This window comes from Pan paniscus, chromosome 11 (genome assembly GCF_029289425.2).
Source record: "Pan paniscus chromosome 11, NHGRI_mPanPan1-v2.0_pri, whole genome shotgun sequence".
Classification (NCBI taxonomy): domain Eukaryota; kingdom Metazoa; phylum Chordata; class Mammalia; order Primates; family Hominidae; genus Pan; species Pan paniscus.
In genome coordinates this window covers 28,998,726-29,013,485 of record NC_073260.2, presented here as the reverse complement: position 1 = coordinate 29,013,485, position 14,760 = coordinate 28,998,726, and the positions used below count along the sequence as shown (strand labels likewise).

Sequence of the window (14,760 nt, the reverse complement as noted above, 5' to 3'; positions counted from 1 at the left end):
AAGAAGGCTTCAGACAATCAAACTACTCTCAGCTACAGGAGGAAGTTCGAACCAATGGCAAAGAAGTTAACAACTTCGAAAAAAAATTAGACGAATGGATAACTAGAATAACCAATGCAGAGAAGTCATTAAAGGACCTGATGGAGCTGAAAACAAAGGCACGAGAACTACGTGACCAATGCAGAAGCCTCAGTAGCCGATGCGATCAACTGGAAGAAAGGGTATCAGTGATGGAAGAGCAAATGAATGAAATGAAGCAAGAAGAGAAGTTTAGAGAAAAAAGAATAAAAAGAAACGAACAAAGCCTCCAAGAAATATGGGACTATGTGAAAAGACCAAATCTACATCTGATTGATGTACCTGAAAGTGATGGGGAGAATGGAACCAAGTTGGAAAACACTCTGCAGGATATTATCCAGGAGAACTTCCCCAATCTAGCAAGGCAGGCCAGCATTCAAATTCAAGAAATACAAAGACCACCACAAAGATACTCCTCGAGAAGAGCAACTCCAAGACACATAATTGTCAGATTCACCAAAGTTGAAATGAAGGAAAAACTGTTAAGAGCAGCCGGAGAGAAAGGTCAGGTTACCCACAAAGGGAAGCCCAGCAGACTAACAGCTGATCTCTCGGCAGAAACTCTACAAGCCAGAAGAGACTGGGGGCCGATATTCGACATTCTTAAAGAAAAGAATTTTCAACCCAGAATTTCATATCCAGCCAAACTAAGCTTCATAAGTGAAGGAGAAATAAAATCCTTTACAGACAAGCAAATGCTGAGAGATTTTGTCACCACCAGGCCTGCCCTAAAAGAGCTCCTGAAGGAAGCACTAAACATGGAAAGGAACAACTGGTACCAGCTACTGCAAAAACATGCCAAATTTTAAAGACCATCAAGGCTAGGAAGAAACTGCATCAACTAATGAGCAAAATAGCCAGCTGACATCATAATGACAGGATCAAATTCACACATAACAATATTAACCTTAAATGTAAATGGGCTAAATGCTCCAATTAAAAGACACAGACTGGCAAATTGGATAAAGAGTCAAGACCCATCAGTGTGCTGTATTCAGGAAACCCATCTCACGTGCAGAGACACACATAGGCTCAAAATAAAGGGATGGAGGAAGATCTACCAAGCAAATGGAAAACAAAAAAAGGCAGGGGTTGCAATCCTAGTCTCTGATAAAACGGACTTTAAACCAGCAAAGATCAAAAGAGACAAAGAAGGCCATTACAAAATGGTAAAGGGATCAATTCAACAAGAAGAGCTAACTATCCTAAATATATATGCACCCAATACAGGAGCACCCAGATTCATGAAGCAAGTCCTTAGTGACCTACAAAGAGACTTAGACTCCCACAAAATAATAATGGGAGACTTTAACACCCCACTGTCAACATTAGACAGATCAATGAGACAGAAAGTTAACAAGGATACCCAGGAATTGAACTCAGCTCTGCACCAAGCGGACCTAATAGACATCTACAGAACTCTCCACCCCAAATCAACAGAATATACATTATTTTCAGCACCACACCACAGCTATTCCAAAACTGACCACACAGTTGGAAGTAAAGCACTCCTCAGCAAATGTAAAAGAACAGAAATTATAACAAACTGTCTCTCAGACCAGAGTGCAATCAAACTAGAACTCAGGATTAAGAAACTCACTCAAAACCGCTCAACTACATGGAAACTGAACAACCTGCTCCTGAATGACTACTGGGTACATAATGAAATGAAGGCAGAAATAAAGATGTTCTTTGAAACCAACGAGAACAAAGACACAACATACCATAATCTCTGGGACACATTCGAAGCAGTGTGTAGAGGGAAATTTATAGCACTAAATGCCCACAAGAGAAAGCAGGAAAGATCTAAAATTGACACCCTATCATCACAAATAAAAAACTAGAGAAGCAAGAGCAAACACATTCAAAAGCTAGCAGAAGGCAAGAAGTAACTAAGATCAGAGCAGAACTGAAGGAAATAGAGACACAAAAAACTCTTCAAAAAATTAATGAATCCAGGAGCTGGTTTTTTGAAAAGATCAACAAAATTGATAGACCGCTAGGAAGACTAATAAAGAAGAAAAGAGAGAAGAATCAAATAGACGCAATAAAAAATGATAGAGGGGATATCACCACTGTTCCCACAGAAATACAAACTACCATCAGAGAATACTATAAACACCTCTACACAAATAAACTAGAAAATCTAGAAGAAATGGGTAAATTCCTCGATGCATACACCCTCCCAAGACTAAACCAGGAGGAAGTTGAATCTCTGAATAGACCAATAACAGGCTCTGAAATTGAGGCAATAATCAATAGCTTACCGACCAAGAAAAGTCCAGGACCAGATGGATTCACAGCCAAATTCTACCAGAGGTACAAGGAGGAGCTGGTACCATTCCTTCTGAAACTATCCTAATCAATAGAAAAAAAGGAAATCCTCCCTAACTCATTTTATGAGGCCAGCATCATCCTGATACCAAAGCCTGGCAGAGACACAACCAAAAAAGAGAATTTTAGACCAATATCCTTAATGAACATTGATGCAAAAATCCTCAGTAAAATACTGGCAAACTGAATCCAGCAGCACATCAAAAAGCTTATCCACCATGATCAAGTGGGCTTCATCCCTGGGATGCAAGGCTGGTTCAACATACACAAATCAATAAATGTAATCCAGCATATAAACGGAACCAAAGACAAAAACCACATGATTATCTCAATACATGCAGAAAAGGCCTTTGACAAAATTCAACAACACTTCATGCTAAAAACTCTGAATAAATTAGGTATTGATGGGACATATCTCAAAATAATAAGAGCTATCTATGACAAACCCACAGCCAATATCATACTGAATGGGCAAAAAGTGGAAGCATTCCCCTTGAAAACTGGCACAAGACAGGAATGCCCTCTCTCACCACTCCTATTCAACATAGTGTTGGAAGTTCTGGCCAGGGCAGTCAGGCAGGAGAAGGAAATAAAGGGTATTCAATTAGGAAAAGAGGAAGTCAAATTGTCTCTGTTTGCAGATGACATGATTGTATATCTGGAAAACCCCATTGTCTCAGCCCAAAATCTCTTTAAGTGGATAAGCAACTTCAGCAAAGTCTCAGGATACAAAATCAATGTGCAAAAATCACAAGCATTCTTATACACCAATAAGACAAACAGAGAGCAAAATCATGAGTGAACTCCCATTCACAATTGCTTCAAAGAGAATAAAATACCTAGGAATCCAACTTACAAGGGATGTGAAGGACCTCTTCAAGGAGAACTACAAACCACTGCTCAATGAAATAAAAGAGGATACAAACAGATGGAAGAACATTCCATGCTCATGGGTAGGAAGAATCAATATCTTGAAAATGGCCATACTGCCCAAGGTAATTTATAGATTCAATGCCATCCCCACCGAGCAACCAATGACTTTCTTCACAGAATTGGAAAAGACTACTTTAAAGTTCATATGGAACCAAAAAAGAGCTGCATCACCAAGTCAATCCTAAGCCAAAAGAACAAAGCTGGAGGCATCACAATACCTGACTTCAAACTATACTACAAGGCTACAGTAACCAAAACAGCATGGTAATGGTACCAAAACAGAGATATAGACCAATGGAACAGAACAGAGCCCTCAGAAATTATGCTGCGTATCTACAACTATCTGATCTTTGACAAACCTGACAAAAACAAGAAATGGGGAAAGGATTCCCTATTTAATAAATGGTGTTGGGAAAACTGGCTAGCCATATGTAGAAAGCTGAAACTGGATCCCTTCCTTACACTTTACACAAAAATTAATTCAAGATGGATTAAAGACTTAAATGTTAGACCTAAAACCATAAAATCCCTAGAAGAAAACTTAGGCAATATCATTCAGGACATAGGCATGGGCAAGGACTTCATGCTAAAACACCAAAAGCAATGGCAACAGAAGCCAAAATTGACAAATGGGATCTAATTAAACTAAAGAGCTTCTGCACAGCAAAAGAAGCTATCATTAGAGTGAACAGGCAACCTACAGAATGGGATAACATTTTTGCAGCCTACTCATCTGACAAAGGGCTAATACCCAGAATCTTCAATGAACTCAAACAAATTTACAAGAAAAAAACAAACAACCCCATCAAAAAGTGGGAGGAGGATATGAACAGACAGTTCTCAAAAGACGTTTATGCAGCCAAAAGACATGAAAAAATGCTCATCATCACTGGCCATCAGAGAAATGCAAATCAAAACCACAATGAGATACCATCTCACACCAGTTAGAATGGCAATCATTAAAAAGTCAGGAAACAACAGGTGCTGGAGAGGATGTGGAGAAAGAGGAACACTTTTACACTGTTGGTGAGACTGTAAACTAGTTCAACCATTGTGGAAGTCAGTGTGGCAATTCCTCAGGGATCTAGAACTAGAAATACCACTTGACCCAGCCATCCCATTACTGGATATATACCCAAAGGACTATAAATCATGCTGCTATAAAGACACATGCACACGTATGTTTATTGTGGCACTATTCACAATAGCAAAAACTTGGAACCAACCCAAATGTCCAAAAATGATAGACTGGATTAAGAAAATGTGGCATATATACACCATGGAATACTATGCAGCCATGAAAAATGATGAGTTCATGTCCTTTGTAGGGACATGGATGAAACTGGAAACCATTATTCTCAGCAAACTATCGCAAGGACAAAAAACCAAACACTGCATGTTCTCACTCATAGGTGAGAATTGAACAATGAGAACACATGGACACAGGAAGGGGAACATCACACACTGGGGCCTGTTGTGGGGTGGGGGGAGGGGGGAGGGATAGAATTAGGAGATATACCTAATGCTAAATGACGAATTAATGGGTGCAGCACACCAACATGGCACATGTATACATATGTAACAAACCTGCATGTTGTGCACATGTACCCTAAAACTTAAAGTATAATAATAATAAAATTAAAAAAAAAAAAGAAAACTGGTGATGAATACTTTTTTTGTTTTTGTTTTTGAGACAGGGTTTCACTCCTGTCACCCAGGCTGGAGTGCAATGGTGCAATCTTGGCTCACTGCAACCTCTGCCTCCTGGGCTTAAGCGATCCTCCTCCCTCAGCCTCCTGAGTCACTGGGACTACAGGCACACTCCATCGTGCCTGGCCATTTTCTGTATTTTTTGTGGAGACTGGGTCTTACTATGTTGCCCAGCCTGGTCTTGAACTCCTGAGCTCAAGTGATCCACCCTCCTTGGTTTTCCAAAGTGCTGGGATTACAGGTGTGAGTCACGACACCCAGCCAAAACCTACCTTTAAGTACCATTATAACAATAAAAATAAAAAAGAGTTTCCTGAATAACTAAATGACAACATGGTGTAATGTAAAATAGGCCTCTTAAATTTCAAATTTAGTGATACGGTAATGCTTTCAGCAAAACTGATTGATCTAGCTCTCCCACTAAAGTAAACAGAGACTTAGGTGCTGCGGAGGGGATTTTAATATTACAAAGCAACAGCTGTCTCAGGAATGAAGTTGGTATTAGTTAAAACTGTTCTGTGGTTTTTTCAAGCCAGATTTGCTTATGGGAACTTGGCATCTCAATGCCAAGGTATATGAGCCCATTGTTTGAAGAAATCCTGGCTTTGCATACCTAAATCCTTGTGGTTACCTCTCCATGGTGACCGGTGGACTTCCCTGTTGCAGAATATGATTACCAGCAAGCCGAAACACAGTTTAAACGGTCAGTTGAAGTCACAGCATCTGTCTTGTGGTTTGCGAACTTACTTTTTTCCTTCCTTATTGTGGCTTTCATGTTTTTTATTTGAGACTTATTTTGCTTTTTTTTTTCTTTGAGATGGTCTCACTCTTGCCTCCCAGGCTGGAGTGCAGTGGCATGATCTCAGCTCACTGCAACCTATGCCTCACGCGTTCAAGCAATTCTCCTGCCTCAGTCTCCCAAGTAGCTGGAATTACAGGTGCCTGCCACCATGAACAGCTAATTTTTGTATTTTTAGTAGAGATGGGGTTTCACCATGTTGGCCAGACTGGTCTTGAACTTCTGACCTCAAGTGATCTGCCCACCTCGGCCTCCCAAAGTGCTCGGATTACAGGCATGAGCCACTGCACCCAGTTTATTTTACTTTTTAAAACTCTAAGTTGCCTTAAATATTTCTTGGAAAATGTTAGAGTATAAGGGAACAAAGTATAATAGAATCTTTTGAGACCAAAGTCAGTAAAACAAATTTGTGCTAATACTGAAAGTATCCCCAAGTATATTGGAAAAACAAATTATTTCTAGTTAAACAATTTGTTCGCTTACCTCTAGTTCATAGCCAGGCTCACACTGATAAATAATTGTGCTTTCAAAGGTGTATTTACTGCCAACCACAAATCCATGTTCTGGACTTTCAGGTTTGCCACAAGAAACTGGACTGCAAGATTCATCGGAGAATGGTGGCTCCCAGGTTCCATCAAGCTAAGTGACAAATAACAAAATGTAAGTTATGTTTAGAAGTTAATACATATGAATGAAGAAATTTGCAAATATTGGTTATTTGCAGAATAATCTCCAAAATGATAGTCAAAAGCACCTAGAGTTTGGTCCTACTTTTGCTACTTATTATATGTGGGCTTAAAAAACACACTTTAATTATTAGATGGTCTTAATAGTCACCCACAGACAATTTTAGACATTTCTTAAGCCCATAAAACAGGCATTTTCTTCCTAATAGAATCTATTCAAAAATCACGAGCAACAAGAAATATATTTTCATTATAATGCACGAGAACTGGAGGTTAATACAAATATTCTATAACTTACACTAATGCACTCTTAAATTTCAAGATTCTATATTTTATAATAAAGTTTATGAGAAACAGTAAATTTTAGGCATACTACTCAAAGTTTAAGAAAATCAGCTTCCTTTTCTCCATTCCAACGAGAATACCTGAAAACATTTTATCACATATTTTTGAAGGGGTCATGTAGAAAAAAATTTATATATATATATATATATATAATTTTGTATCCATAAAGAAATCAATAATGATTAAAATAAATTTTATAAGGAAATCCTCAATAAATGATTAAAATAAAAATAACCAAAATAAATTCCAGATATAGCAAAAGAAAACAATAATATGTAGCTTTTAACAGTTATTAGTGTTATAATTACCCAGAAAGATTTCTGCAAAAAAAATTATTAAGGCACTACCTACACTATTGAAAAATTAAATGCAACATATATACTAGGAAAATGGTTAATCTGTTGGGTAAGGTGAGGCACACACAGATATATCTCTTGAAGATTGTTATTCTATTGCTAATATTTTTCTGTTTTCTTTGTGGAAATATATATGAATTGGATAACAGTCTTAAACAGGATTTGAGGCTAAACTCTCATTCTACATATGAACCAAAAGTAATTTTGTATATATGCCTGCATCATGATTAACCATTTTCCTAGTATATACGTTGCATTTAATTTTTCAATATTGTAAGTAATGCCTTAATAATTTTTTATTTTGCAGAAATCTTTCTGGGTATTATAACACCAGTAACTGTTAAAAGCTACATATTATTGTTTTCTTTTGCTATATGTGAAATTTATTTTGGTTATTTTTATTTTAATCATTTATTAATGATTTCTTTTTCTCCAGAGACTTGTGATGACTCCTTTATCAGAATCAGCTTCTGACTCATTACTTCTGTTCCATTTATTTTTACTCCTATGTAATTTTACATGAATACTACACTAAGAGTTTTGTAACTCTGTGATATATTTTAGTTTCTGGAGAGACTGGTCCTCTTTCAGTATTCATTTTTCAAAATTTGTATTGATCTCCTTATCCATGTATTTATTTTATGAACTACAGAATCATTTTGTCACATTACACAATACTCCTAGGTGCTGAACATAGTTTTACACAGTTTACACCTTAAAAAGGGTCTATTCTACTTTTCAGACCAAAAATTTAAACCAAAACCCAGTTGAGCAAAAGAGGGGGGTCATACTATGTGTGAAGAAACTAATGAAGGTTGTGAAAAATAAATTATTGACTTAAAAAAAAAAGAGCTTAGTATCTTTTTTAGCCAGTATCACAGAGTTCTCCAGGGCTTACAAGGGGACCCAGTTGTCTACACACCCAACCTGGAGAACAACAATTTGATTCACTTAATTATGGCAGAACTCTGTGTCAGACAGCTCAGAGTCTTAGACAAAGTTTCCTCTAAAATTTCTTCAGCCCTATATCTAAAAGGGACCATCTGGAACCATACAAAATTTGAAGGCATGTTAACAAACCATACAAAATTTGAAGGTAAGTTAATAATTTGGCAATTATTTAACTTGTTCCCCCTAATGTTTCTGCTTTTAGGTTTGACATTGACCAATCATTGAGTATGCATGATTTATAAATGGAAAACTGGGAGAAGGGAATGGTTCTTGAGTCCCTACTATATGTCAGGCAAGTACTAGCAATTTTATATTACATTAGGTAATTTAATCCTTTCAATTATCACAGATTTACAAATAAAAAAATAAGCTGAAGGAATATAAGGTCATAGAACCTATAAATATTTGAGATGGAATTTAAACAAAAAAGTATGCTTGAAGTGAAAGTCTGCTATACTCTGCCACATTCCTCTGCTTTTAATCCCCTGACACCAACCCCAACTCCAGCAAGAGTGTATCAGTGACACATTTTTTCTTCTCCTGGTATATCTTATGGAAGTTAGGAGAAGGGGATGGGCTAGGAAAGTCTGCTATCTACGGTGCTGATTCCTTCCCCGCCACCGCCTTTTTTTTTTTTTTTTTTGACACGGAGTATTGCTCTGTTACCAGGCTGGAGTGCAGTGGTGCAATCTCGGTTCACTGCAACCTCCGCATCCTGGGTTCAAGCAATTCTCCTGTCTCAGCCTCCCGAGTAGCTGGGACTATAGGCATGCGCCACTATGCCCGGCTGATTTTTGTATTTTTAGTAGAGACGGGGTTTCACTGTGTTGGCCAGGATGGTCTCAATCTCTTGACCTTGTGATCCACCCACCTCGGCCTCCCAAAGTGCTGGGATTACAGGCGTGAGCCACCGTGCCCGGCCCGATTCCCATTTTCAAACTAAAAGTGCCAAAATTAGGTAAAAAAAAAAATGTGAAAATATCTATAATAAGATTTCATGACAAATTAATCATAAATCTTATGTGCAAAAGAATGTCTATGCATAGAAATCAGCCATGGGTTATGCCCAATATGTTTCTAGATTTAGTGGAAAGACCAAGGTTGTAGAAGCAGGCACTTTCCTCCATTATTTATCTCATTTCTCACCAACAATACAAGATACGTGTAATAATACACTTTTTTTTTTTTTTTTACAAATAAGGAAACCAAAGTTCAGAAATTTTAAGCAACTTTCTCTACTGCTTACAAGCAGCAAATAGCAGAGAAGAGGATTTGACACCAATTATCTGTCTGCTTCTGCAAACTTTTGTCTTTCCACTAAAACTGGAAACATATTGGGCATAGCCCATGGCTGATTTCTACACAAGGACCCTCTTTTAATAAGATTTGTGGTTAATTTGTTATAAATATATTGTTATAGAAATCTTAATATTTTACCTAACCCTGGCACTTTCTTAGTTTAAAGTGGGAATACTGCAGAAAAAAGATACATTTTACTATATTTTCTACCAAGAAACTTCTCAAATCCTTTGAAATGAGTGACAACTTCAGACTTTTTTTTCTTTTTGGGATTACTATTATAGATACTGCTTGCTTGGCAATATATGTATATGTAGGCGTTACACATTCTAATTAAGACAGAATCTTACCTGACATACTGATATGTTAACTCCCTCAAAGGTATACCCTTCTGCACACGACACAGAAACTTGCCTATTCACACTGAAATCGTCCCCATGAACAAGTATACGTGTTATGTTTTCCGGGAGAGGACATTTTTTAGGACTGCAGGAGATTCTCTCAGGGAACCAGCGACCATCTTTCTGACAGGTGAATGTATCTGTATCTGTATCCATCGTATAACCTTCCAGACATCTGCAATGGAAATGCAAAAATGAGTGCCTTAAAGGAAGTACAATATAGTTTCTGATCTATCCTTGGATTTAGGAAGCTGTTACAAGGCTCAGTAGATATTTTGTGCAACATATTGATTCTACTGTCAGGTGGATGGCATTGCCATGCAAAAACACCAACATAACAATAACAACCAGTTGAGCTGGGTGCGGTGGCTCATGCCTGTAATCCCTGCACTTTGGAAGGCTGAGGCAGGAGGACCACTTGAGTCCAGGAGCTTGAGACTAGGCTGGGCAACATAGTGAGACTTCATCTCTATAAAAAATAAAATTAGCTGGGCATGGTGGCACATACCTGTAGTCTCAGCTACTTGGGAGGCAGAGGTGGGAGGATTGCTTGAACTAAGGAGGTTGAGGCTGCAGTGAGCCAAGAACATGCCACTGCACTCCAGCCTGGGTGACAGAGCAAGACTTTGTCTCAAAAAACAAAAAACCAGTAATAACCAGATCAGTTCTCAGTTATCCACATGAAAAGTTAGTCAAGACTAAAATTACTTTAAGTGTTTTTGATGTTATTTACCTTATTGTGGATATTATTATTATTGAATTCATTTTTATTCTATAAACAGCTAACAGTTCAGGAAATTCTAGACAGTCCAAAATGGACTCAGATACTAGTAGGAATACAGCATAATTCATATGTATTATGAATACCTACATGGACTCAGATACTAGTAGGAATACAGCATAATTCATATGTATTATGAATCCCTACATGGACTCAGATACTAGTAGGAATACAGCATAATTCATATGTATTATGAATACCTACATGGACTCAGATACTAGTAGGAATACAGCATAATTCATATGTATTATGAATCCCTACATGGACTCAGATACTAGTAGGAATACAGCATAATTCATATGTATTATGAATCCCTACATGGACTCAGATACTAGTAGGAATACAGCATAATTCATATGTATTATGAATCCCTACATGGACTCAGATACTAGTAGGAATACAGCATAATTCATATGTATTATGAATACCTACATGGACTCAGATACTAGTAGGAATACAGCATAATTCATATGTATTATGAATACCTACATGGACTCAGATACTAGTAGGAATACAGCATAATTCATTTGTATTATGAATACCTACATGGACTCAGATACTAGTAGGAATACAGCATAATTCATATGTATTATGAATACCTACTTTGTGCCAAGTGCTGCTCTAGGTCCTTTACATAAGATATTTCTTTTAATCCTGATTATTTGGCATGAACATGGCCTGAATTCTTCAGATTTTTGCCTTATGTCCCCAATATTTGCATGTGTAAATATAATCACAAAGTTATAATCATAAAGAAATTTACTATCCTGATGTTTAAAAAACAGCTTCACGATTCCAGAGCTTTTCAAGCTAGCTAGAGGATCTTGCTGTTTGTTTCACGAAGCTCAACAGAATATGACAGTCATGATAATTACATTAGAAACATGTCTGAAAAAAGTATCGATTTATTTTTATACTCAGTGGATTTCTACATAATTGTAGAATAAAGCCAAGTGTTAAAAGCACCAGTGTTTGGAGAGCAGTTCAGAGATGATGTTTTCTTCCCAATCAGCAAAATTTTTGATCGATCACATTTCATTTCATAATCCTGCCCGCACCCCTTGGAGACCCTAGAGCCATGATCTTACCTGAGTTTCACTTCACTTTCATAGGTGTGTGCCTCTCCAGTTGCCACTGCATTGGTGACAGACGGTGGGGACCCACAGGACAAGGGCTCACAGACTGGATAAGGCTGGCTCCATACCCCTTTCTCTGTACAAATCAGATCTGAACTGCCTTGTATGACATATCCAGACCTGCAGCTGTAAGTTATCACATTTTCCTTCCAAGAGCTGGTCTCACTGATGAACGCATTTGGTATCATTGGAAGAGAACCACAAGAAGTGTGTTCACAGTGGGGGAACCCAGAGCTCCACTGGCCATTGGCTTCACAGGTGATTTCAGAAAGTCCTAGGAGCTTGAAGCCTTTGAGGCACTGAATCCGGGCTGCCTTTCCACAGTCAAAATCTGTCCCATTGACAGTTCCATATTCAATTACTGGTGTGGAACATCTGCAAGGCAGGCAGGAAGGTGAGCTGCCACTCCAGGAGCCATTGGAGAGGCACCTTCTTGATGAATTTCCATGGAGCTTATAACCAGGAAAGCACTGATACTGTATATGGCCCCCATGAATAAAGGAAAAACCATTAGGGAAACCATGGGCAAGATCTTCAGGAGGTCCACAGTTGACTGGTTTACAGAGAGGAATCTCTGCATCCCAGTTGCCATCTGACTGACAGGTGAGTTTTGGAGCACCGTGCAAGATGTAGCCCTCGTGACAGTGGAATGTTACTTCCTTCATGAAGCCATAGTCCAGGCCTTCCATCACCCCATTGGCCAGTTGTGGCGGGGTGGCACATCTGACAGGCACACAGTCGGGAGTGGCTCCACTCCAACTTCCATTGGCAAGACAAACCCGACTCCTGGCTTCCTCAAGCAAGAACCCTTCATTGCAAGTGTATTCAATCTCTTTTTGGAATGTGTACTCGTCTCCTCTCACCTGGCCATTGGCTGAGACTGGGGGTGAACCGCAGTCCACAGGAATGCAAATGGGCTCATCCTCATCCCAGTTTTTGTCATCCTGGCATGTTCTCCTCTCAGTGCCATTCAGCACATATCCGGGGTCACACTCATAGTACAACGTGCTCAGGTATGTGTAGTTGCTTCCTTTGATGGATCCATTCATGATTGGATTTGGCTTTTTGCATGAAATGGCTTCACAGCGTGGGGAGGCACCACTCCACTTTCTATTCTCTAGACAAAGCCTTAAGTCAGAGCCCACTAGAATGTGTCCAGGTTTACAGCTATACTGCACAGCACTTCCCATGCTAGTCTCTGTAAAACGCAAAAAGCCATTTTCAGGAGCAGTAGGCAAGTCACATTCAATTGAAATGCAGGATGGTGCACTGCCATTCCAAGTTCCATCTTCCTGGCAGATCAGCACAGGGTTCCCCAGAAGTTCATATCCTGGATTACAGGTGTATGAAACGATGGTACCATACAGAAAGTTTGATGAATGTGTAGCAGGAGACTCCTTTGTATTTTCCCAGGTTTTAGCCACTGCTCCCAAATGATAAGGAGGGTGAGGAGTCACGTATGGAACTTCCATCATGTCGTCTTCTTGCTCAAAATATCCCTGGTCATCTTTGAGTTTAGTACAGTCTCCAAAATCTATATGAGGAGGGAGGCCACAGTCTATTGGCATACATGTTGGGATGGAACTTGACCATCCTGACTCTTCACAGGTCTGCATGGCATGACCAGCCACCTGAAACCCAGGGAAGCAACTGTAGATGATTATGGCACCATAGCTGTAATCTGCACCTTCTACAAAACCATTTTCAATGGGTTGTGGGGAATCACAGTGGATGGCATTGCAAGATGGGGCATCTACATCCCAATCACCTGTCTCTAAACAGGTCAAGGCACTGGGACCTTCGAGCCGAAAGCCTCGGTTGCAAGAGTAGGTAACGGTCTGTCCATAGTGTAGGTCCGTGTAAGAGAATTTGCCATTCAAAATCTCCTTGGGTTTCAGGCACTCAATGGCTTTACATCTTGGTTTTCCTCCAAGCCAGTGACCATTTTCTCCACAAAGGGTGGTAGTATTTCCCACCAATTCAAAGCCTGGCTTGCAGGTATAGAGAGCAGTGCTGAGATAGGCAAGGCCTTGCACATCAATGATTCCATTGGGGATTTCCTCAGGTTGGGGACATTCTACTGGAACACATTCTGGCAGTGGAGAGCTCCAGGTGCCATCAGGTTGGCAGAGAGTGGTAGAATTTCCTCTTAGGAAAAACCCACCTACACAAGAATACTTGACAGTACTTCCAAAATGAAGAGCAGAAGAAGGAACGGGGACACCAAAGGAAATTAGGGGAGGTGGGGTACAAAGAACCATCTTACAAACAGGGAAAGAGTCATTCCATTGCTGGGATGGCAAGCATTTCAGGACAGAGGGGCCTTGCAGAACATGCCCTTCTTTACAGGAAAATGTCACGACTCCTACCTCGGTGGTCAACTCCTTTAATACTAGCTGGTTTTCCAAGAGGGGCGGCTCTGGGCACTTGGCAGGCACGCACTTTGGATTTGACTTCTTATTCCATTTGCCAGATTTCTGACATGTCCAAGAACTGTCACCAACAAGCTCATAACCCTCATTACAGAAAAACTGAACCTTGGACCCTACTTCAAAGTTTTCTCCTTTCATGAAGCCATTCTGGATCGGGGGAGGTTTTCCACAGTCGAGAGGAACACACATCAGAGGGGATTCACTGTGCCAGTGGCGATTGGCTTGGCAGACAAATACAGGACTTCCGACTGACTTATAGCCCGGGTTACACTGATACCTCACTTCACTCTCAAAGATCCTGCCAGTTGTATGCTGTGCAACAGGAAGAAAGCAAGTGAGTGCGATTTGTATAACAGATGATGGCATTAACTAAATCCTTGGATAGTGAAAAAAACTAAAAGGTCTATGTTAAAATGAATCAATTAGGAAGTAAGCAAATAATGATTTATGGTTTTTCCTGTAGGTCCATTCTATTTTTTTAAATAAGTGAAAATGATAGTAGAAAGTCAACTTAGGCTG

The 14,760-nt window shown here is 39.3% G+C and overlaps 1 protein-coding gene across 1 annotated transcript in view; it reads right to left on the bottom strand.

The window, feature by feature from the left end:
• SVEP1 (sushi, von Willebrand factor type A, EGF and pentraxin domain containing 1) overlaps nucleotides 1-14,760 on the bottom strand; it is a 207,484-nt gene that overhangs the window by 26,730 nt on the left and 165,994 nt on the right. The window contains exons 38-40 of the mRNA XM_003810882.7: nucleotides 11,762-14,553; nucleotides 9,842-10,067; nucleotides 6,338-6,493 (exon numbers count right to left, since the gene is read on the bottom strand). Of these exons, the coding sequence (XP_003810930.3) occupies nucleotides 6,338-6,493; nucleotides 9,842-10,067; nucleotides 11,762-14,553 (3,174 nt within the window). The remainder of the gene's footprint in view (nucleotides 1-6,337; nucleotides 6,494-9,841; nucleotides 10,068-11,761; nucleotides 14,554-14,760) is intronic.